Genomic DNA, 25634 nt, shown 5'->3' with positions numbered 1-25634 from the left:
TATATGTCCAAATTGGTATGGCCTTCCTCTTACATATATCACATTCAAGTAAGAATAGCTGTATTCCTAGTTGGATTTATTTGATCAAGTTAATAGTTCAGTAAGAAAAATGGTTAGACCCTCAGGGTCATCAAAAGTTACTGTCTGATAGTTCATTTTAAGTGCTCCTAAAACAGAGTGAGATAAAATAAAATATTGAAACATACATATATCATGTATATAAACATCTTTTTATCTTTTCTTTGAACCTTACTAGTTGGTTATTAACTAAAAGCACCCATAAAAAGTTTCTTTAAACCAATACATTAGTGCTACTTAAAAAAGGTGGGATTAGAACCACAATCTCTTGCACAGCCCCTTTATGTCTTATCATTTGAATCGACTGGTAATAAGAAAATCTCTTTTACAGCTTTATTATCAACTACAGCTTGTAACTATCTCACATATGTGGGTTAAGTAAGTCTCACAAAGAGATACTAGTCCAAATTCATTACTTCCAATCAAGAAAAAGCATGCAGTATAAAACAGGATATGCATCCTCAAGACCCATAAGTCAATTTGTGCTTCATTACTATCAATTTCCTACATGGATAATTTTTTTTTTTTTTTGGTATCTCTTAAGTATCCAAAGTCATACCCTAAGCAGTCAGATACACTCGGATAGTACTGATCTAATACAAGATATTAGATGTTAAATTCAGGAGTAAAAGAATGCAGATAGTACCTGCTTTGAAGAAAATGAAAGTCTCATTCGAAGGTAAGGGTCCTGGTAAACAACAGGATCAACTTTCTGATTCAGCACAACATTTTTAATATTTCCAATCAAGGGAGCTTGATAAATACTAGATGATGTAAAGACCAAAATCAGTTTTAAAAGATTTGTCATCCAAGAAGGTACAGCACGCAGGAAAAATGGCCAGCGAGTGTGTGATCATGTCTCTTCCTCTGTTGAGGATATTATTATTATTACTATTATTATTACACACACACAATAAAGGTACTGATCATACATACATGCATTAATATTTTTTATCTTAATTATCAGCACAAATTAAAGAGAAATGATCAGGCTTTCCTCAATGTCAAGCATGCACTATTATTATAACCTAACAGATTTACACAACTCAAATGAAAGGGCAAAGCCTGGTGAATATTATTTTCTCTGAATTTATGTGTAAGTACGCATATTGTATTTCATTTACTTTCTTTATTGGCATTTATTTCGTGTTTAATTACTAGAAAATGCTCTGCTTGATCAAAGAGTTGGTCGGAATCAGAATGTGCCGTTCGTGAATGAAAATTGCATTCGTTCTCGATCAGATTGAAGCTTTAAATCCTCTGTTTCGTATTCTTAATATCTCTGTTTCATTGCAGTGTTATTTCATTTCATATCTATTATTGCACTTGCGCGTGGGAGTGGATGCTGTGATGACGAGGAGCCACAACCTAAAGGATTTATGTGGTACTTACTGATCTCAATTTTAAAAATCTTAACGTCAATGTTTAGAGGATTTTCCATATTGAGCTTGGGCTTCAAATAATGTGCTTTTTCCTTGGGCTTTGATTGAGTTCTTCGGGCATTATTGATTTATCAAATTAGAATCATATCATGTATTTAACCTTATACCAGTTATATTTATATTTTTTGATCACTTCATTAGTCTTATTAAAATAACTTAGTATTTGCATACATAATTTATAAATATAATATGACTGTATTTACATTTTTGTTTAATTTCATATACGATTTCCTGAGGGAGGAATTTCATGATTTTCAATAAATCCTTTGAAATTTGTCACTTCTGCCTCTTCAATGGAACTTTACATTTTTTTTCATCCAAGGAATTTTCTAATTGGAACTTTCGATTAGGACAAAGATGTGAAGCCCATTGGTTTAAAATTATAGTTGAAAATTTTGTGCTTGTATGTGAGACAAAATGAAATGATGCGTCACCTACTAAAGAATAAGAAAGGAGAGAAAGAAAATGATCCATGTTCTCTGTCATTTTAAAAATATTTTGTTTCATTAAATACTCTAAATTATTATTTAAGTACTTACATTGAAGACACCCTTAATGAATTTCCTTGCTTTTGGTGCTTAGATTATTCAACCTTTTATTATCATTGACGGTGTCTTTGATTCCATAAACCACTATGGACCATAGTCATTCTTTATAATTATCTGCTGTTGGCAAGCAGAAAAGGTCAAATTGATTAGAAAACATGAAATTCTCTCATTGATTTCTTTGGAACAAATTTAATTGGAATTCAAGTAAAATTTGATCAACTTTCCCAACACTTGAACAAAATTGGATCTCTGTAAGTGTAGTCTAGGGGAAGGGACGGGCAATCCCAATTGATATTGGCACCTTATTGTCACGGGATGAGTGTTTTGCGCAGCTAACCCGTGTGGCACTTAGACAACTTTGCCGAATGTTGCTAAGTAAGCCTAGAGATTCTCGAACAAGAGAAGAGAGCAATTGAGCCAAAGAAACTTGGATTGCACAAAGAGATATTACAATGCTTGTTGGATACAAATGCCTAATGCCATCCCATATTTATAGGGGAGGCTTTGCCTAACTTTGCCTAACTTTGCCTAACTTTACCTGACTTTGCCAAACTTGGTCAAACTCTAGAGTATTTTACAATTTCCTAGCTATTTGCATGTGCTGGAATTGTATAAAGTATTCTAGAATATTTACATGTTCACATGTGCTAGAGTTGCCTAGAATCTTCCGGAATTGGGCCAAGCTAGCACTCTTGGCCTTGTGTTGGCTCTCTAGCCTGAAATTGTGGGCAATTGGGCTAGCGAATTGGGCGGTCCGCAACATTATGCTCATTAAAAGCACTTGTTATTAACATTCCTGCTGTTACCTGAAATGTTAGAGCTGCTTCTTGAGGCGCTAGATGGACTAAATCCAAAGAACTGCAATCCTGAGACTTGCTTGAGATGTGGATGTGCTTGAATGCAGCTTCGAGAAGCTTAGGCCCATTACAAAAGCTCTCTCCCTTGTTGTCTCCTTGATGCCGTTTTTTATGATAGTAAGAAAAATCTTGGATCAAGATCAGTTGATGATCGATGTCGACCCCCCAAGACCTCACTTAACACTGATTATAAAGATTCAACTAGTTCTAGCCTATGTCGTCTTGAAGAACAGAGCACTAGTTTTGTTTATTATAAGTGATCAAACACGTACGTTACTTATTCTTGTAAACAACACTAACTGTTCATCATGCGAGCTTCCTCTCAACAACAACCGACATGTCGTATACAAGCCGATGATAGTCGCAGTACAACCATTTCTTGTAACCGACAATGTCATCTCATCTGGATTACAGATTCTTGTTCATTTTCAAACCCTACTAATAATGTTGCTCTGTCTAGTAGAGCTTGTGTAAGCAAAACAGAGCATTATGTAATTTAAATTATTAAAAATTTGTTCAGAAGACTTCTCTCTCTGAATTCGGAAAAATGTGAAAAAGAAAGGAGACGAGTGCTCGATGCGAATCCGCAGGTCTATGATATGATATGTAATTAGTTAATTGCTTCATTGTCTTTCACATAGGAAGGCCGAAAAAATCTGAATAATGGAAACTTTAAAGTTGTGGATAACAAAGATGGAAACTTTAATTTTATTTTTTTTGGGAAATTGTGTTTCCTTTAATCAAATTAATTTTTTTTTAAAGTCTTTAGATTTTTCGAATTAAATTAAGACCAAAGACAAGGTGTTAACCATTATGTATTTTAGAAGAGTAATAGATCTTGTAAGAATATTTAACCAATTATTTGGGAAAAGGATATCTATACCACAAGATTTGGAAGGTTTGGGAAAACGGTCATGCAGACCCCCTAGTTTAAAAAAAAGGGCTTCAAGACTCCATTTTGACTGTAATATGCTTTCAAATATTAACTAAAAAATTAACTTTAAAATTTTGATAAATACAAATACTATATAAATAATGTGATCTATCTAGTAGACTAATAATATTAAAATATTTAAATATTTAAATAAATTTAAATAGGTATATTATTATATTTATTTTAATAATATATTTGTCTTTATTGTAGAGATTCTTAATAAATATTTGCGCTAAATACATTTAACAATTAAAAAGAATCTCATATACTAATAATGTTGAAATTATTATTTTACATTAATATTCAAAATAATTTAAATTTAACACATTTATTTTAATGTTATGCTTCTCTTTATTATAAAATTTACTTTAACATAAGTAAATATATCTAATAGCCAGGTTGTAAAATATTAAAATATTTTTAAATACATTGAAATTATTTTAAAATGTATATATTGTTATATTTATTTTTATATTATATTTCTATTTAGTATACAAATTTTTTTAAGAATAATAGAGATAAAGGGTATTATGATCAAAATAGAGTTTTAATATCTCTTTTCAAAAGCTTGAAAATGTTGGTGACCTTTTTTTCAAATTTTGAAGTGTAAATGTCCTTTTCCCTTGCAATATCTTATATTCTTAGATAAATCTGATTCCAAACCCCACTTGCACGGCCCTTTGTTGCATATATTGTATAATTAGTTATTTGTAACTTTCCACCAATTTGCTGCAACTAATTTCCTAGCAGTTTCTTTACTGTCTTATTACTAAGTACTCTGGTTCTAATTGTTGGATATTATCCAACGGTCATTTAGGTAAAGGACAAACAATGGGTTTTGTTTACCCCTAATGCAATCGTAGTCGTGGTTAGTTATTTATATATAGAAAAAGAAATGTTTCAGTCAGGAATTTTAAAATATAGAAAAGTGCGGGAAACCTTTAAAACACCATGGTTTTAAAATTTTTTCTGACTTTCCCGCACTTTAAAATCTCTGACCAGAAAACTACTTTATATATATATATGCATGTGTGTGTGTGTGTGTGTGTGTGTGTGTGTGTGTGTTTCAATCCGGAATCGGTTTTAAAGCTTTTCCAAACTTTCCTGCACTTTAAAATTCTGGACCAGAAAACTACTATATATCTATATGTTCCAGTCCAGAATTTTAAAATGCAGGAAAGTGCGGGAAAACTTTAAAATCATATTGTTTTAAAGGCTTAAAACTATAAATCTTTAAAATTGTGTGGTTTGAAAGTTTTTCCGGACTTTCCTACTTATAAATTTGCATGACTATGATATTTTAAATTAAAACTTTTACTTAAAATCTTGACATAAATCTTGAGAGATTGGTTCTAAGAAATCTAATAGTGGATGAAGAATCAATATTAAATTCTACTTTAACTTTCAATATCTATAATTAGATTGCTTGAAATTAATAGTCTATCAAAATTTTAAGAAAAAAATTTAACTTGAAACAACACCACCATGTTTATTACTATATTTATATTTATATTTCATAAACAATTTTTTGGAAGATGCTCAAATGACAGTTCTGTTGACTATTTAGGGTGTGTTTGGGATTGGGGTGTTGTAGCTTTTAAGCTACAGCTACTGTAAAAAAAAAAACTGTAATTATGAAACAAAAGTTAATAATATATAGTAAATATAAATTTTAAATAATAATTTTGATAAAATTATTAAAAATATAATAAATTTTGTATTATACAAGTGAAAAATCATATTAACATAGTTTAAAAGCTATAACAGTTAGTGTTTACCAAATACTTTAGTGTTGTAGCTTTTAAGCTACAGCTGCCCAACCTCAATCCCAAACGCACCCTTAACAAACTAAAGAAGCACATTATTTTCAATGATAGTGAATGCTATTTGAAGAATTTTATGATATTTAATAGGGAAAAAGATAGCTAAACCATCAAGATTTGTGGAAATCGTTATGGATGTCCCCAAATTTCAAAATGGGATAACAAGATTCATTTTTAACAATAAAATTCTTTGAATATAGCAATTAAAAAATTGACTTTAAATTTTTTAATAAATACAAATAAATATGAGTAATATAATTTGTCTTGTAGACTAATAGTATTAAAATATTTCTTTATATTTAAAATAATTTTAAAATTTTTAATTATTATATTTATTTTAGAATATATTTTTATTTATTATAAATATTTTAAATAAATCTTAGCGTTAAATAGAAATTACACCGGGTAAAATATCTCACGTATTAATTATATTAAAACCATTATTTTACATATTATTGAAAATAATTTAAATCTTAATGTGTTTTAAATATTATGTTTCTTTTTATTATAAAATTGACTTTAATTCAATAAAATATATTTGTAAAATATTAAAATATTTTTAAATATTGAAATTATTTTAAATATATATATATTATCACATTCATTTTAATATTGTATTTCTATTTATTATAAAATAATGGAGATAGTTCTTTTAGTTTATAAAGCCAGTGGGTATTATGGTGAAAAGGAAACCTTGGTATCACATGGTGAGTATTTTGCACAATAAACCTGTGTGATACTTATACAATTTTTTCTCGAAACTTGTTAAGTAAGCTTTGATCTTCATAACTAGTTAAGCTAAGATGCTTTTGGAAGAGCTAAAGAGGAAGTGAGCAATTGAGACAAAGAGAACGCATATTATTCACAAGAGTATATGTACAAGAGGGCTTTGATAGCTTGTCTACAAGCGCTCGAGTCACTTATTGCTCTTACTTATTGCAAATGCTTAGTGTCATGCCCTATTTATAAGGAAGTTTGCCTTATTCTAGAGTATTTTAAGTATAGAGAGTTCTCATGACTTGCAGAGCGCCCTTATGTCTAACAATGCTCACAGTATCTTAGAGAATTCTATGTACAAGCTGCATGCTAAAACACTCTAGCAAATTCTGAAGACATCCCAACCAGGTACAAGTGTGCAATGCGATAGAGATGGAGCATTCTAGAGACAAGCCAAGCTAGGACATCCTGAACTTGTCAAGTTAAAAGGCTGGAAATTTTGGACAGTCCATGACACTTAGTATCCTTTTTCTTAACAGTTCTTTGAATAATTAATTGTAACAAGTGGATATTTATAATGAATAATTAGTTATGCGAGTAGAAGTCTATGACGAGTAATTTAATTATGCAAGTCAATTTTCACTAAGTCTTGCTTTTAGAATACAAACATACTACAGATCTGAGGATGATAAACTAGCTAGAAGTTGCGCCATTTTATTAACTTCTTTCCTTTGGGAAAATACTTCAGTGGAGTTCAAATATGCTGTAAGTCTTATCTTGTATATTTATCTTTTATTTTCAGAATTAATTTGCATATCCTGTATGTTTAAATATTGGAAGAAAGCTTGAATGTTAATTTTATATGAACTTAAAGGCTGGCATACGAACTCTACAATCAGCATCTGAAAAAAAAAATTCTAATTACATTTTGGGATTTATTAAGTATAATTTTTTTTTTGGGAGTAAAGAAAGCATAATTTTTTTTTTTTTGGAGTAAAGAAAGCAAATAAGAAGCTGTGGATCTGTTTATTTTGTTTAAGAAGAAGATCATTAATTTCCAAATCAGAAGCATTCTCTTATTAAGTTTTTATATCAGTGATTTGTTGTCTTTAAACAATATTTTGGTACAATTTATTGTCAACTAATTTTAATTAATAAAATTCCCTCGCACCATAGCACAAAATAAAAAAAGAAAAAAAAAAGAAAAGAAAAAATCAGGTAGAATTTATATATGTTTGTCTATTACTCTATTGTGGAAGTGATGAGGTGGAGTAGGCGAAAAAAGAAAGGCAAAATTTCAGTTTCTGTCAGATTCTTTCTCTAACTTGAAAATCAAGATCTTTGCGCAAAGAATTTTTTGGAAGTATTTGCTTATATGTAACTTGTACCCTTAATGTTCCTCTTAATTCTTTCTAAATGATATATGGGTTTTTCTGGCACACTATTTATTTAATTCTATAAAATATTTTATTTTACTTTTATTATTTACTAATATAAAAAGCACTACTTTATTGATAATATTTTAAAATTTTTATTGAGAAAGATAAATAATAAATTTAGTTATAAGTAATAGTTATGATGACTTCAGAACGGGTTTGAGAGTCTTCAAATCTGTGGGTGTTTAGTTAGCATGTTGATGATCGGTTTCCAAACATGGTGGGCTGTGGGTGTGACATATATGTGAATTTTTTTATTGGAAAAAAAATGTCAAAAGCCGGTTTTCTCACCCTCTTTCCTGGTGTTGAGTTTTAGAGGGTTTTTAGATTGGAAAATGTTAGTTTCCCCGAGTCAAACTCCGGGTCAAACCCCTAAAACAATAAACGACGCCGTTTCAATCCTCCTTTTTTTTTTGTTTCTTAACCAAGCCCCAAAACAACGTCGTTTTGGCAAAGTTGTTGCAGTTGCTGGGTGGCCTTTGACTGCTTTGATCTTGTGTCCAAAAAAAAAAAATCATTTTCCTCACCAGCTTAAGAGGTGGTGATAAGAATTACATGAATGTAATGCGTATATGGCAAGGATGAAATCCATAATGTGATGCATACATGACAAAGATCAAGACCATCACGACATGCCCAGGTGGCAAGAATCAAGCCCATTATGTGATAATTGGATGACAAGAATCAAGACCATTATGGCATTCACATATGGCAATAATCAAGGCCATTATAGTCATACACATATGAAAAGTATTACAACTATTATTATTTTTTAATATGGATCCTTGATTTGTGATGATTGATTACTTTTATGTTATTGAATATTTTATCTAAATTAGGCTTGAGAGCCATTTGAAATTAATAAGAATGAATTTTCTCTATAATTCTAAAAAGTATCAGCTGTTCCTAGCAAGACTTACTTTATTCTAAATTTGCAGGAACAAATAAAATGACTTCAGTAAGCAAACAAAATGTCTCTCACTGGACATATGATGTCTTCCTAAGCTTTAGAGGAGTAGACACCCGTAAAAGCTTCATAAGTCATCTATATGCTGCTTTGAATGAGAAAGGAATTTATGTATTCAAGGATGACAAAGAACTTGAGAAAGGAGAGTCCATTTCTCCTCGTCTCCTTAAAGCAATTGAAGCATCAAGAATTGCAATTATTGTTTTCTCAAAAAATTATGCTTCTTCCACTTGGTGCTTAGATGAACTTGTTCATATTCTTGATTGCAAAAACAAAAATGCTCAACGAATAGTTTACCCAATTTTCTATGATGTGGAACCAACAGTTGTAAGGAATCAGACCGGAAATTTTCAAGAAGCATTTGCTAAACATGTAGAAGTTTTTAAGAAGAGTATAGAAAAGGTACAGAAGTGGAGAGAAGCTTTGAAAGAGGTGGCTAATATCTCAGGCTGGGAACTAAAGGAGTACAGGTAGCTCTTCTGATTAATATGTTTATTAGTTTAATCAAATAGCATTTAATATACTTTTTTCAGCTAAATTCTTCTGATTATTATGTCTACCTTATGATGCGCAGTAAATGAAATAAAAGCTCCATATATGTATATTTGCAAATGAATAGGTACAGATGAATGTAGATATTTCGCTAGAACATACCTAAAGATTAGCCATATATAATAACGTGTTACTTAGCCATATGTAATAACATGTTACGTGCATTACTTCAATTTGATCTAATGAATATTGCATGGTTTGGATTTTATTCATAATATGGAATTGATTTGTTACCACGTTCATAATGACTTTAATTTAACAACACCAATCTTTCTTTGTTCTTTTCAAACTATAGGAACGAGTCAAAATTTATTTCCGATATTGTCAATGCAATATCAAGTCAAATTCGTGTAAAATCAAAGATTCTTAAGAAGCTAGTAGGAATAGACTCACGCTTGGAGGAACTGAGGTTTCTTATGGATAAAGGTCCTAGTGCTGATGTTCGTATAATAGGGATATGCGGTATGGGAGGTTTAGGTAAGACGACTCTTGCAAGAGTTATTTATGACTTGATCTCTCATGAATTTGAAGGAAGCAGTTTTGTTGCTAACGTTAGAGAAAAATCTGAAAGGGAAGGTGGCGTAATCTCTTTTCAAAGGCAACTTGTTTCCCAATTACTAAAGCTTACAGATAATAGGATATGGAATGAGGATGATGGCATTAACATTTTAAGGAGTAGGCTGCAACACAAGAAGGTTCTTCTTGTTATTGATGATGTGGTTGATTCAAAGCAATTAGAATATTTAGCTGGAAAGCATGGGTGGTATGGTTCAGGCAGTAGGATCATCATAACATCAAGAGATGAAGGTTTGTTAAAGACAAATGGAGTGGATGAAGTGTATAAGCCTAATGGACTAAACTACAATGAAGCTCTTCAACTCTTCAACATGAAAGCTTTTAAAACCAATCAGCCTTTGGAAGAACGTGTGCAGCTATCTGAACGTTTTGTAAATTATGCTGGTGGTGTTCCATTAGCTATCGAAGTTTTAGGTTCCTTTTTGAATGTTAGATCTGTAGATCAATGGAGAAGTACCCTGGAAAGACTTCAAATAGATCCTCCAAATAAGATTATGAGTATACTTCAAATAAGTTTTGACCGACTACAAGATTCTGAGAAGAAAATAGTTCTTGATATTGCATGTTTCTTTAAAGGGAAGAATAGAGATTATGTAACAAAAATTCTAGAGGGATGTGGTTTTTTTCCTGTCATTGGAATAGAAGTTCTTATTGAAAGATCTCTTTTAATAGTTGATGACGACAACACACTGGGGATGCATGATTTGTTACAAGAATTGGGACAACTGATTGTCACGAGACAATCCCCCGAAGAACCTGGGAAACGCAGCAGATTATGGAAGGAAAAAGAAGTACGCCAGGTGTTGATAGAAAACACAGTAAGTGAATTATTAAATCAAAAACTTGTTGATGCTTGCTACTTTATTTTTCCCAATTACATCTCTAACGAATTTTCAACATCTTGACATTATTTTTTTTATTTACTTATTGTTTGCTTATAATTTTTAGGGAGGTGAAGTAATGGAAGGAATAATAGTTAATGCCTACTTTCCTGAAAATGAGGTTTACTTAAGTGCAAGTGCTAAAGCATTTTCGCAGATGACCAACCTAAGACTGCTCAAAATTAGTAATGTGCAACTTCCTAGTGGCCTAGAATACCTCTAACAGGTTGCGATTACTTGATTGGCATCGGTATCCTTTGAAATCTTTGCCATCAAATCTGCAATTGGATAAAACTATTGAATTTAAAATGTGCTACAGCCGCATTGAAGAATTATGGAAGGGAATCAAAGTAAGATCAATAATTTTGTCAATAATTTGAATTTTTTCTGTGAATAATTGTTGATAGTATTACAGTTGTATATAAATTAAGAAGTATCATTTTTTCCTGCTTTTGTTTTCAACAGCCTTTAAACATGTTGAAAGTCATGAAACTCAGCCATTCTCAGGACTTGATTAAAACACCAAACTTCACAGAGGTCTCAAATTTAGAGGAGCTGGATCTTGAAGGATGTACAAGTCTGCGTGAAATTCACCCATCTTTACTGCTTTACAGTAAGCTTATCATATTGAACCTGAAAGATTGTACAAGTCTTACAACTCTTCCAGGCAAGATTTCTATGAAATCGCTTAAAACACTCGTTCTTTCTGGTTGCTCGAAACTGATAAAGAAGTTTCTAGAGTTTGATGGAAATATGAATGATCTGTCAGAACTCTGTTTAGACAGAACAATTATTGAAGAGTTGCCATTATCAATTCAACATCTAACTGGACTTACTTTGTTGAATTTGAAAGATTGCAAAAATATCAAGAGTCTTCCAATTTCTTTAACAAGATTAAAATGCCTAAGAACTCTTAAGCTCTCTGGTTGCTCGAAATTTAGGAAGTTTCCAGAGATTTGGGGAAGTATGAAAGATCTGACGGAGCTCTTCTTAGATGGAACTTCCATTACAGAAGTGCCATCTTCTATAGAACTTTTGACCGGACTTCAATTGTTAAATTTGAATAACTGCAACGATCTAGTGAGACTTCCCAGCGGTATAAATGGTTTGAAATCTCTTCAAACTCTAAATCTCTCAGGATGCTCCAAACTTGAAAATGTGCCAGAGACGCTTGGGCAAATAGAAAGTCTGGAAGAACTTGATATAAGCGGAACAGCTATAAGACGACCTGCATCCTCCATTTTTCTTATGAAGAATATTAAAACACTATCTTTTTCTGGGTGCTGTGGACAACCGTCGTCTACATCATGGCATTTGCAATTTCTCTTCAATTGGAAGCGAAGGAGTTCAGACCTAGGGGCTTTGAGCTTGATTTCTCTGTCAGGTTTGTGCTCTTTAAGCAAATTGGATCTCAGTTACTGTGATCTAGGGGAAGGAACAATCCCGAGTGGTATTGGCAGCTTATACTCATTAAAAAAATTGTATATGAGCGGAAACAATTTTGTTTCGCTACCGGCAAGCATTAATTGTCTTTTTAAGCTTGAAATATTGGTATTGGAAGATTGTAAAAGGCTTCAATCTCTGCCACAACTTCCACCCAACGTAAAGAAAGTTAAAGCGAATGGTTGTGCTTCGTTGGTGACATTGTTAGGTGCATTAAAACTGCGCAAGTCCTATTGCACATTAATTAATTGTATAGGCAGCTTGAAATTGCTCGGAAACAACGGTCTGGAATTTTCAATGCTACGAGAGTACCTTAAGGTCAGTCTCTCACTCCGTGTCTTCCAGCTATGCCGTAATTATGCCCGAAAATTAAGTAATGATATGGACTCCTTAATTTTTTATTTTTTGGTTGCAGGAAGTGTCAGATCAAAGAAATTTTTTCTTCATTGTTGTTCCAGGAAGCGAAATTCCCAAGTGGTTCATGTATCAGAATGAGGGTTCATCAATTACTGTCAGAAGGCCTTCATATTTGCATAATAAGAATAGGGTTGTGGGATATGCTATTTGCTCTGTTTATCATGTCCCTAAACATTAAACTGGTATCAAATTATGGCATTCATATCCCACACATCAATTGCACTGCGAAATGGTCGGTTCTAATACCTTTTACTTTGTAGATTTTGTTATGAAATTGGTGGGTGAAGCAGGACCGCAGCTAAAATGAAATTGGAAATAAAATAAAGAACAAGCACAATAGAGGACACCAGAAATTACGTGGTTCGGCTTTTAGCCTACATCCACGGGCGAAGACAGAAGGAAATATTTTACTAGTGAAAAGGAGTTACAAGTATTGTAGTATTTTAGCTCACTTCCCAAAACCCCAATACACCCAAACTCTCAAATCACTATAACTCTTAAAACCCTCTCTAAATAAAGAAAAGAACTGAAGAACTCGATGATTTACAAATGAAGGGAGCCAGCGTTTTTATAGCCAAAAATTGGCTACTGTTCATTTAATATTTAATTATTATTTTTATTTTATTAATTTTTCTTTTCTTTTCCTTCTTCGGCCCGGCATCTCTTTTTCTAACTTCATATTTCTTCTTCAAACATTTACAGCTTCTAGATTACGACTCCTCATCCTCCATTCTTCTTTTGTTTTCTTTGTTTCAAAGAATGCAGCAACAGCCGCATTCAAAATAGGGAATAGTGGTGCCACCTTCTAGAAAAGGTGGTGCTATTTTCCACATTCTCCCACTTGGAGATTAGAGTGAAAAGCAATCAATCTCCACACTATCCTTTCTGCTTCGCCATAATCATGTTGCCTACGTTTCTGCTAGGCCACAAGAGGATCTACTCCAGACAAACTTATCAGTATTTATCGGTTTGGTCAAAACATCTGCTAGGTTCTCTTTGGTATGGATTTTCTGCAAATCCACACTTCCATCTTCCACTACTTCACGAACGAAGTGATACTGGACTCCTATGTGCTTTGTCCTGGAATGAAAGGCTGGATTCCTTGCAATGTGTAAGGCACTCTGACTGTCACAATACACAGAAATTTTCTATTGTTTGTGCCTGAGCTCCTCCAATAATCTTTGTATCCAAATAGCTTCCTTGCAAGCTTGTGTAGCTGCCATGTACTCTGCTTCTGTTGTAGATAAAGCCACAACGGTCTGCAGTTTCGAAACCCAGCTTACAGCTGCTCCCGCAAGTGTAAACACATAACCAGTAGTGGATTTCCTTTTATCAAGATCTCCTGCAAAATCTGAATCCACATAACCTCTGACAGTAAACTCTGATCCTCCATAACATAATGCAACATCTGAGGTTCCTCTGATGTATCTCAGAATCCTCTTCACAGTTATCCAATGCTCTCCACCAGGATTCGCCATGTATCGACTGACTGCTCCCACTGCTTGTGCAATGTCCGGTCTTGTACATATCATAGCGAACATTAAACTTCCCACTGCTGATGCATACGGTACTCGAGACATCTCCTTCCTCCCTGCTTCATTGCTAGGACACATACTTGAGGATAATTTGAAATTAACAGGAAGTGGGGTAGAAATTGACTTACAATCTTGCATGCTGAAGCGCCGCAAGATTTTCTTCAAATAATTCTTCTGTGAGAGCCAAATCTTCCTGTTATTTCTGTCTCGGTGAATTTGTATCCCTAGAATCTTGTTTGCTGGTCCCAAGTCCTTCATTTCAAACTCCCTAGCCAACTGTGCCTTCAATTCTTGGATTCGATCTTTGTTGGGACCTGCTACCAACATGTCATCCACATACAACAGTAAAATGATGAAATCATTATCTTCAAACCTCTTGTAATATGTACAATGATCTGAACTGAGTCTGTTGTATCCAAGGCTCATGATGAAGGAATCAAATCTCTTATACCAACACCTCGGCGCCTGTTTGAGACCGTATAGAGATTTGTTCAACCTGCAAACCAAGTTCTCCTTTCCTTTTTCTGCAAAACCTTCTGGTTGGAGCATATAAATTTCTTCTTCAAGTTCTCCATGAAGAAATGCAGTTTTAACATCTAACTGCTCTAGATGTAGGTCAAATGTAGCACACATTGCCAAGACTATTCTAACTGTTGTGAGTCGAACCACCGGAGAAAATATCTCGTTGAAGTCAATACATTCTTTCTGAGCATATCCTTTCACTACCAGTCTCGCACGATACCGCTCCACTTGGTCATTGCCATCACGTTTGATCTTGTAGACCCATTTGTTTCCAATGGCTTTTCTTCCACGTGGTAGTGGTACAAGTTCCCATGTCTTGTTCTTGTGTAGAGCTTCAATTTCTTCCTGCATTGCTGTCATCCACAAAGCAACATCTGAGCTGTTTAAAGCTTCATGGAAAGTTGAAGGCTCTCCATCCTCTGTTAGAAGACAGTATGCAACGTTGATCTCTGTGACATACTCCGAGTGCCACGTTGGCGGTCGTCTCTCACGAGTTGACCGACGAACTTCTGGAGCCTCGGACTCAACTGGTTCTTGTTCCTCGTGCTCTGATGCTGCTTCAGAAGAATCTGAATCTTCTGGATTATTTTCGACATATACCGGCACAGTCTCTGACTTTTCTTTTACAGTGCCATTATCTTCATCTTTTCTTTGTAGTTGATCTTCTACAAAAATAACATCTCTGCTGATGACGATCTTGTGGGCAGTGGGGTCCCACAGACGATACCCCTTTACTCCATCAGCATACCCCAAGAAGATACATCTTCTAGATTTTGCATCCAGCTTTGTTCTTTCTTGGGCATTGTACATCACGTACACAGGACATCCAAATGCATGTAGGTAGGAATAATCAGCTGGCTTTCCAGTCCACATCTCCATCGCCGTCTTCAACCCAATAGCTGTAGACGGCGACCGATTTACTATATAACAGGCAGTTTTGGCTGCTTCTGCCCAGAATGAATTGGGTAGACCAGCAGTCTTCAACATAGCTCTTATTCTTTCTGTAATAGTTCTGTTCATCCGTTCTGCCACTCCATTTTGTTGAGGAGTGTATGCCATCGTGAACTGTCTCTGAATACCTTCTTGCTTACAGAAAGCAAGAAACTCGCCGTCTGTATATTCTCCACCATTATCTGTCCTCAAGCACTTGATCTTTTTACCAGATTCAAGTTCCACCCGCGCTTTGTATTCTTTAAACACAGGAAATACATCTGACTTTTTCTTAATTGGATACACCCAACATCTTCTGGAATAATCATCAATGAAAGTCACCATGTACTTTGCACCTCCCATGGATATATCCGGTGATTCCCAAACATCAGAATGAATCAAGTCTAGAATGCATTTACTTCTAGCAATAGATCTACTGAATTTTAATCTATGCTGCTTACTTATAACACAATGCTCGCAAAATGGTAAACTTACCGATTTGAGCCCCGGAAGCAATTTTCGCTCAAAGAGAATCTTCAAGCCTTGTTCTGACATGTGGCCGAGTTTGAGATGCCACATCATCGTTGATTCTTCTCCATTTGACGCGACACACGCATCAGTCTCCTATAGTGTTTCTCCTTTAAGCATGAATAGATTAGCATCGATCTTCTCTGCCTTCATCAATACAAGCGCGCCTTTAACGATCTTCATAATTCCATTCTCCACATGAGTTTTGCACCCATGACTATCCATTTGTCCCAAAGACAATAGATTTTTCTTTAGGCCGTTGACATGTCGTACCTCCCCAATTGTGCGAATTGTACCATCAAACATTTTTATTTTGATAGTACCAATACCAGCGATCTCCAAGGCATGATCGTTACCCATATATACAGATCCTCCTGAGATAGGTTCATATGTGTGGAACCATTCTCTCCTAGAGGTCATGTGCCAGGTAGCTCCCGAGTCTATAAGCCAGACATCAGAAAGTCGTTTTCTGCCTTCTGAAACAGTTGTTGCCTCACTGTAGAGAATTTCGCCATCATCCGAGGTACTTGCTACACACCCCTGAGCATTTGATGACTCAGGTTCTTTGCCCTCTCTTTTCTTCTGGTTACTCCAACACTCCTTTTTGACGTGCCCTTTCTTGCCACAGTTGTAGCATTTAACATTCTTCTTACTTCTGGATTTTGATCTACCATGATTTTGACTCCCACTGGGGCCACGTTCTGTTGATCTTCCTCTCGTCACCGATAGCGCCTCCGCTTGCTGCGAACTTGCTTGTCTGTTTTCCTTGTTTTTTCGCCTGCTCTCCTCATTTAATACGGAGGCTGCAACATCGTCGAAAACTAGACCCTCCACTGGATTGTTGTTCGTCAGGTTGATGATGAGTTGATCATACGAATCTGGTAGACTTTGAAGTAGAAGCTCTGCACGTTCATTTTCCTCTATATTATGACCCAACGTTGTGAGTTGTGAAAATAGAGTCTTCAAGGTGTTGATGTGGTCGGTCACCATTGTAGATTCTGACATTCGAAGAGTATAGAGTTTTCTCTTCAAGAAGATTTTATTGTGTAGTGACTTGGCCTCGTACAATTTTGTGAGAGTATCCCATATTTCCTTCGCCGTATTTTTCTCTGCCACACTGGATAATACTCCATCCGCAAGTGCCAAGTGTAGATCAGAAATGGCATTGCCGTCTACCTCGTTCCACTTGTCATCAGTTATCTCCATGGGCCTTTCTCCAATTGCTGCCAAGCAATTATTTTTCCTCAATACAGCTTTCATCTTCATTTTCCACAACGAAAAATTATTTCCGTTAAATTTCTCAATTTCATACTTTGCCACCATTTTGTTGATAAATACTGCACACAAGTTAGTGTACCACCTTGAATAGTTGTGAGTATGTGTGAGAATGCACACCAGGAAAGTTCCCAGGAAAGACTGGAGGGGTCACAATGGTCCCACTTAAAACCCAGACTCCTTAAGCTCTTATCGCCTTTGTGACAGAACTTTCCTAGACATGTACAGAACCACACAGTTGCTTTACTCACACCACTATTCCCTGCTTTGCACCGCAAAATTCTTGAATCGCTTCCACCGTTTCACGTGAATAGTACCGTATACGTGAATAGTACCGTATACGTGAATAGTGTCATATGCCGTATACGTGAATAGTGTCGTACGACGTATACGTGAATAGTGCCGTACGCCGTATACGTGAATACGTGAACAATTCTTGACTCCAAAAATACAACCAATAGCTCTGATACCACTGTTATGAAATTGGTGGGTGAAGAAGGACCGCAGCTAAAATGAAATTGGAAATAAAATAAAGAACAAGCACAATAGAGGACACCAGAAATTACGTGGTTCGGCTTTTAGCCTACATCCACGGGCGAAGACAGAAGGAAATATTTTACTAGTGAAAAGGAGTTACAAGTATTGTAGTATTTTAGCTCACTTCCCAAAACCCCAATACACCCAAACTCTCAAATCACTATAACTCTTAAAACCCTCTCTAAATAAAGAAAAGAACTGAAGAACTCGATGATTTACAAATGAAGGGAGCCAGCGTTTTTATAGCCAAAAATTGGCTACTGTTCATTTAATATTTAATTATTATTTTTCTTTTATTAATTTTTCTTTTCTTTTCCTTCTTCGGCCCGGCATCTCTTTTTCTAACTTCATATTTCTTCTTCAAACATTTACAGCTTCTAGATTACGACTCCTCATCCTCCATTCTTCTTTTGTTTTCTTTGTTTCAAAGAATGCAGCAACAGCCGCATTCAAAATAGGGAATAGTGGTGCCACCTTCTAGAAAAGGTGGTGCTATTTTCCACAGATTTTAGAGAGAAATTTGGTCGTTGTGGGTCAGACCATCTTTGGCGACTCTATTTGTCTCGTCAACGCTGCTATGATACTAATTGGCATTTTGAATCTGATCATATTGAGTTGTCATTTAAACCTCAGTCAGGTCCTGGATTGAAGGTGAAAAGGTGCGGTTTCCATCCAGTTTATATGCACGAAGTCGAGGAGTTTGACCAAACAACAAAGAAATGGACTCGCTTTACTTCTTATAATCTGAACGAATTCCATCACAATTTTGTTGGATCAAATTCGGAAGTAGCCACAGCATCAAAGCGAAGCCGTGCAGAAAATATTGGGGCAACTGAAGCCAGTGGTAGTGGCTCCCGTGATGATGTTGAAGAGCCACTTCTTAAAAGATTTAGACAACTCGAATGAAGGGCAAAGCCTACTTGTTACTTATTCTCTGCATTTATGTGAAAGTATGCATCTCGATTTCAATAATTTATTTTCTTTTCATATGGTATTTCATTTGCTTTCTTTTTATTTATTTACTATATCTTCTCTTGCAGTTTTTTTTTGTTAAATCACAAGAAAATGCTCGACTAGGGTGAAATAGTTGGTCAGAATCAAAATATGTCTTGCTAGAATCAAAATTGCATTCGTGCACGATCAAATTGAAGTTTTGAATTTTGTGATTTCTCATGAGCTGAAAATTAAAGAAAGGAAAAAAAAAATAAAGGACTGAAGTAAACCTCTGCTTTATATTCTTATTATGCTTGTTTCATTGCAGCATTGTCTCTTCTTGAAGCTCTCTCATTTTTTGAATACATAAATTGTAGCATCGATACGAGTAAACAGTAAACTAATTGGGCCATCTCAATCTGATTGATTTTTTTCTTTGGTACAGTCATATTAGATTAGATTCATCTCATTGTAAGCTTTGAAATAGTATTATATATCTCAAACGGACACTTAGAGAGTATGACTTTGGAAAGATACTCTATTTATCTTTTTAACATGCAAACTGTATTACTTCCATATGCATCCCTTTCAATGTTCTTTCTCACCACCATTGTCTCCCCATTGCGGCTGACTTCTAAAAGCAGTTGTTCCAAACATGACATAATTGGAAGTAGGCTGCGATGGAAAAAAGTTCTTCTTATAATCGATCATGTGATTGGTTCGGTCCAGGCTGCAGAATTCTAATAACAACGAGAGATAAACAGTTGTTGGTGGCGCATGAAGTGGATGAAGAGCATATTCTGAACCTTGATGTACTAAATAACGATGAAGCTCTTCAACTCCTTAGTATGAAAGCTTTTAAAACCCATCAGCCTTTGGGAGAGTATGTGGAGCTGTCTGAACGTGTTCTAGAGTATGCTGGTTGGTCTTCCATTGGCTCTAAAAGTTTTGGGATCCTTTCTAATTGGTAGATCTGCGGATCTGTGGAGAAGTGCCATATGGCGTGTTTGGTAAAATCTTTTAGGGCATACGAAGAAGATGAAGAAAAAGCTGTTGACAGGTAATTTTTGTCAAATTAAAAAGTCATCGTGATTTTTATTTTTATATTTTATTTTTGTCCAAAGCAATAAATTTCTCGGAAATTACTTGTGGTGTAATGTAACCAACACAACAATGAATGACGTAAGACGCGGCGCATGCTCCTTTCAAAAGTTATAGCAAACCGTATACAAGAAATTCAACCGAATCCCATCATTTAATTATTAATAAATACACAATGTGCTTTTTGTCAAGCAAATTGTTGTCCCTTTGACAAAATTTACCATGTTTAGTTATATTGGTGCACATTTTCAACATATACACAATAAATGCATTCCCCACAAATAATAAGTTCATTCACATGTAATCATATAAGTTAATTGATAACATTAACTTGTTGACTTATACTTAGTAGGCATTTTCATTTCATTAAGTTAGTTTATAAAATTTTGACATGCACATTTCACTTTTGTGAAGCCCATCATTTTGAAGGGATCTTGTCACTTATTTTGGTTCTAAATTTTTAAGATCAAATATAATGGCCTCCATGACCATGAGCATCGAAAAAAGGAATCATCGTAGTCTTATTGATGTTAGTCAAAGAATTAGCTTTAGCTTTAATGGTGAAGAAGGCATCCAAAGCTTCATCATTGGGTTTAGGGATGGCAATTTAACCAAAATCCGAATAAACCCGGATGATGATCCAGGTTGGGTTTAATGCTAAAACAATGCAGATCCGACAATGATATTTTGAACCCCATACATATCTGATTCTTGTTTCATGTTTAACTGAACCCAGAAATCCAGAACTCGTGTCTGGATATTTTTATTTTAAAATTCACTAAATAATTAGTTTTTGGTTATTAATTAATTTAATGTTAAGTATAAAAGAAAAAAACTGGAAAAAAACCCTAAATGCCTAAACATACTGCAGCCGCCATTTATCGTCTCCCCTTTTCTTCTTAATGATATTTTTGGGTTGGATCAATTAAAAAATGCGTCCATTATTGGGATTTGAAAGTTAGTGAAGCTTAACAAACTATTAGTTTTGGTCTATTTAATACATATTAGCAAGTACTTCACTTTACCAATTTAATATGCCACCATTATAATAGTAAAAAATTTCTTTTACCATTATAGTCTTGACTGTTCTTGACTACACTAACCCAAAATTGATATTATATTTTAAAAATAAATATAAATATAGTATTAATATAAATGAACTAAATATGCTTTTGGGATAGAAGCCAGTGGAATGGCTGCTGTGATGATGAAGAACCACAGCCTCTAAGATGAACTCAAATAATGGGGAAAGGCTATTTATTATTCTCTGAATTTATCAGTAAGCATGCATCTTAAATTCTTTTCTTTTTTTTTTTTTACATATGGTAATTCATTGACATCCTATTTATTCAAAAATATGTTATAAACCAGTTAAGGGTAGTGACGTGGCATTGATGAGCTGTTTAGATTGGTGTCCAAGTTTGATAACCATGGTTAGCAGCATTTATAAATAAAAGCGGGGGCTGATTTATTGGCAATCTTTAAGGGAAAATGACAAACACACCCCCAATATTTAGATAAAGGGATAAAAATTCTCCTAATGTTTAAAAAAAAGATATTTACACTTCATTCATTATAATTTTAATATATAATTATCATTATACCCTCTAACATATAAAAAAAATGTTAGATTATCCAATTTATTCATATATTGTTAATAAAATTATAAATATACCCTCATTGTCCCATTCCTCTATTTAAACTTTTTATCAATAACCATGTAAAGAATTGAGTTGTGAATTTGGGGACTAAATTGTAAACAAAAGAGAGTTACTGGGCCATAGTGCAGATAGCATTCAGTGTGGGGTTCTATTTCCAAATACTTTGCTGACGTGGCAAAGTCTGTTATTGTCGTTAGGAGGGCTTCTGGAAAATTTCCAGAAATCTCAGTATAAAAGAGGTTGACGAACTGCCTCTGGTGTGTGCGTAATTACTCTTTGTTTTCTCATCTAATTTCTGTAATTTTTGCTTTTATTGGAAGCTTGTAATCTCCTTTTGGATATATGATTGTTTGTAATCAGTTTGAGTAATAAGAGCTTGTGAGTTTTTCCTTCAAACAGTGTCATTTTGGTTAAAGCTCTTTAGCTGGTTAATTTCTTTCTTTGTTTCTTGATCCATTTGACTCGAATCTTTTCTGGTAATTGGTTCACAAAATTAACAAAACAATTTTTAAAAAAGACATCTACACACTTAAAAAAAATTATAAATAAATTATAATTTTAAAAATAAAATTGGTTATTAATACCCAATTTTATTTAAACTTTAAATTTGTATATTTAACAATTCTCCACATGTCAATCATTTAAAGTTGTACATTTATAACTAATTTTCTATGTTATTTACTATGGTATTAATAACCAATTTTATTTTTAAAATTATAATTTATTTACAATTTTTTTTAGGTGTGTAGATGTCTTTTTTAAAAATTAGTTATTGATAAAAATGTAAATAGAGGAATGGGGCAATGTGGATATATTTATAATTTTATTAATAATATATAGATAAATTAGATAATCTAATAATTTTTTTTATATGTTAGAATGATATAATAGTAATTATATATTAAAATTATAATGAATAGGGTATAAATATTTTTTTTGAAATATTAAGGAGATTTTTGTCCATTTACCTAAACGTTGGTGTGTGTTTGTCTTTTTCTTAATTTTTAATGTGTCCGTTTGCAGGTAAAGAGTAAAAAGAGTGTTATTGAGCTCACTCTCTTCCTTGTTATTTCCTCTGTGATTTTAACATAAAATCCTTCATTAATAATTTCGCTTCAAGCCATTATCGGCCTGTTACGGCAATTTTCCTTTAAGGCTGATTTGCCTTGATTCTAGCTAGCTGTTTTTCCTTATTTAGTTGTTTCCTTTATTGGCTTATTTCCTTGTTTTTTCTGTATAAGGAGAACTCGATTGAGGAATTATTTTTTTATGCAAAAAAACTTAATAAAACTTCAGGAGCTTTGCTTCTCGTTTGGGTTCAACCTTTTTAATCTTAAGATTTGGTATCAGAGCTCGATTTTGGCACCAATATGGCTGACGGAACAAGAGCGCAAGAGCAAAAGCGTGTAGATGAATCTCTGAAGCAGTTGTGGGAGACCTCAGAAAAACACGGCCTTCTTTTATCAGATTTGTCTAATATGATGGCTGCTATAAGCTTGAAACTTGATCAATCCACAACAACGAAGACAGGGGATTCCAACAATGGAGGAAGTACCTCAACCAATAGGGGATCAAATAATAATCATATTGGTAAGAATTCCGTTCAAACTCGATTTTCCAAACTGAATTTTCCCAAATTCGAGGGTGAAAATCCTAATGGATGGATTTACAAGTGTGACCATTTTTTCAACATCAATGGAATTGTTGAAGAGGAGAAAGTAGAGATGGCGTCGATTCATCTGGAGGGACATGCCCTCGAATGGTTTCAGGGGTATGAAGCTGGCCATGAGAACATCAATTGGGAGAGTTTTTCTACAGATATCATTGCTCGTTTTGGTCTTAGTGCTTATGACAGTCCAGTTGGCCAGTTAACCAAGTTGAAGCAAACTACTGTAGTAAAAGCCTATCAAGAACAATTTGAGGCATTGATGGCTAGAACGAGGGGGCTGCCAGAGGATGTCTTTGTTCAATGTTTCATTAGTGGCTTGAAGGAAGCTATTAAGAACCAAGTCACCATGTTTCAACCGAACACGTTGACCCAAGCCATTGGTTTAGCGTTGCTACAGGAAGGAGCTATGGAAGCAATTCTTAAGGAGGCCAAAGGGGTTAACCAAGTTGGGGTGAGCACAATGAATTCTTTTGTGCCAAAAAAGTCAGATAATAACCGATTACCACCGGTGAAGCGGATTTCTACAGCAGAGATGCAAGTGAGGAGAGAAAAAAAGCTTTGTTATTATTGTGATGAGAAGTATGAGATTGGTCATGTTTGCAAACAGAAACATATTTATCTATTACAAGGTGAAGATAGCGAGGGAGAAGAGCCAAATAAAGCTGACAAAGTGGAAGGAAAAGAAGAATCCCAAGTTTCCCTTCTTGCCGTTTCAGGGTCTAGCACTCATCAAACTATGAGAATTGGCGGCAGCATAAAAAAGAAAGCTATCACCATACTTATTGATTCTGGAAGTACTCACAACTTCCTTGACCCTACAGTTGCAAAAAGAGCAGGCTGCAAAATTCAACGTATTAGTCCAATGACAGTATCAGTGGCAGATGGGACCAAAATAATTAGTGATGCTATTTGTCGGCAATTGAAGTGGAATATGCAGGGAGAGGAATTTCGAGTTGATTTAAGGCTCTTACCATTGGGAGGATGTGATATGGTTCTCGGAATACAGTGGCTTGTTGAATTGGGGCCTGTATTATGGGACTTCAAGGAGTTGGTGGTGGAATTTTCTATTGGCGATCGAAATTTTGTACTGAAAGGGGATACACCAGGCCCTACTAAAATGGTTTCACCGAAGCACATTCAGCGGGAACTTCAACATTTGTCTCAAGCATCAGCAGCTCACATTTTTTCTATCCAAGTGGAGGGTGAGGAAGCAGAAGAAGTAAACAGAGAACCAGAGGATCTAGAACAAGTGTTGCATCATTATAGGAAGGTTTTTGATGAGCCGAAGGGTTTACCTCCTCAAAGGGGACATGACCATAAAATCCCCCTTGAGCCTGGATCTATGCCACCTAATATACGTCCATATAGGTATCCTTACGTGCAGAAAAGTGAGATTGAAAAGCTAGTACAGGAGATGCTCGAAAATGGCACCATTCGGAAAAGTGTGAGTCCCTTCTCTTCTCCTGTGTTGTTGGTCAAGAAGAAAAACGGAACTTGGAGAATGTGCATTGACTATAGAGCCCTTAATAAAATCACTATCAAAGATAAGTTTCCTATTCCTGTCATTGATGAGTTGTTGGATGAATTACATGGAGCTACATATTTTTCTAAGCTTGATCTCCGATCCGGTTACCATCAAATTAGAGTACATTCCTCTGATATCCATAAGACTGCTTTTAGGACCCACGAAGGGCACTACGAATTTTTAGTCATGCCCTTTGGGCTGACTAATGCACCATCGACTTTTCAAAGCTTGATGAATGAGATCTTTAAACCTTTTCTAAGGAAATTTGTACTAGTATTTTTTGATGATATCTTAATTTACAGTAGTGATTGGAAGGAACACTTAGAACACTTGGAATTGGTGTTTGGTGTATTGACCCAGAACCAGTTATTTGTTAAAAAATCAAAATGTGCTTTTGGTAAAAAGAAGATTGAGTATTTGGGGCATGTAATTTCAGAGGAAGGAGTTGCCACTGATCCTGCAAAAATTCAAAACATGCTGCAATGGCCTAAGCCTAATTCCCTCAAGTCTTTAAGGGGTTTTTTGGGGCTCACAGGTTACTATCGGCGGTTCATTAAAGATTATGGAAAAGTTAGTCAACCACTCACTGTTTTGTTGAAGAAAGATAATTTTCAGTGGACTCAAGCTGCAGAAGACGCCTTTGACCAGCTCGAACGCATCATGTGTGCGGCACCAGTATTGGCAATGCCAGACTTCCAGAAAGATTTTGTGATTGAGTGCGATGCATCCGGAAATGGGATAGGAGCC

At 34.7% G+C, this 25634-nt stretch overlaps 1 protein-coding gene across 1 annotated transcript; it reads left to right on the top strand.

Moving 5' to 3' along the window:
* Nucleotides 1-8784: 8784 nt before the first annotated feature.
* Nucleotides 8785-12849, top strand: LOC127900698 (TMV resistance protein N-like). Its single transcript, XM_052435895.1, has 6 exons — nucleotides 8785-9272; nucleotides 9650-10748; nucleotides 10879-10932; nucleotides 11277-12261; nucleotides 12373-12572; nucleotides 12670-12849. The coding sequence occupies exons 1-6, from the start codon at nucleotides 8785-8787 to the stop codon at nucleotides 12847-12849; spliced, it is 3006 nt and encodes a 1001-aa protein (XP_052291855.1).
* The last annotated feature ends 12785 nt before the right edge of the window (nucleotides 12850-25634 follow it).

This window comes from Citrus sinensis, chromosome 3 (genome assembly GCF_022201045.2).
Source record: "Citrus sinensis cultivar Valencia sweet orange chromosome 3, DVS_A1.0, whole genome shotgun sequence".
In the NCBI taxonomy this organism is placed as follows: Eukaryota; Viridiplantae; Streptophyta; class Magnoliopsida; order Sapindales; family Rutaceae; genus Citrus; species Citrus sinensis.
This window is presented reverse-complemented; position numbering and strand designations above follow the sequence as displayed.

What these genes read in the sequence shown, in the direction of transcription:
- LOC127900698 (XM_052435895.1), top strand. Translation starts at nt 8,785, where the DNA reads ATGACTTCAGTAAGCAAACAAAATGTCTCTCACTGGACATATGATGTC. An exon ending in GGAAGGAACAATCCCGAGTG is followed by an intron (nt 12,262 to 12,372) that starts GTATTGGCAGCT and finishes TGGTATTGGAAG; the next exon opens with ATTGTAAAAGGCTTCAATCT. An exon ending in TGCTACGAGAGTACCTTAAG is followed by an intron (nt 12,573 to 12,669) that starts GTCAGTCTCTCA and finishes TTTTGGTTGCAG; the next exon opens with GAAGTGTCAGATCAAAGAAA.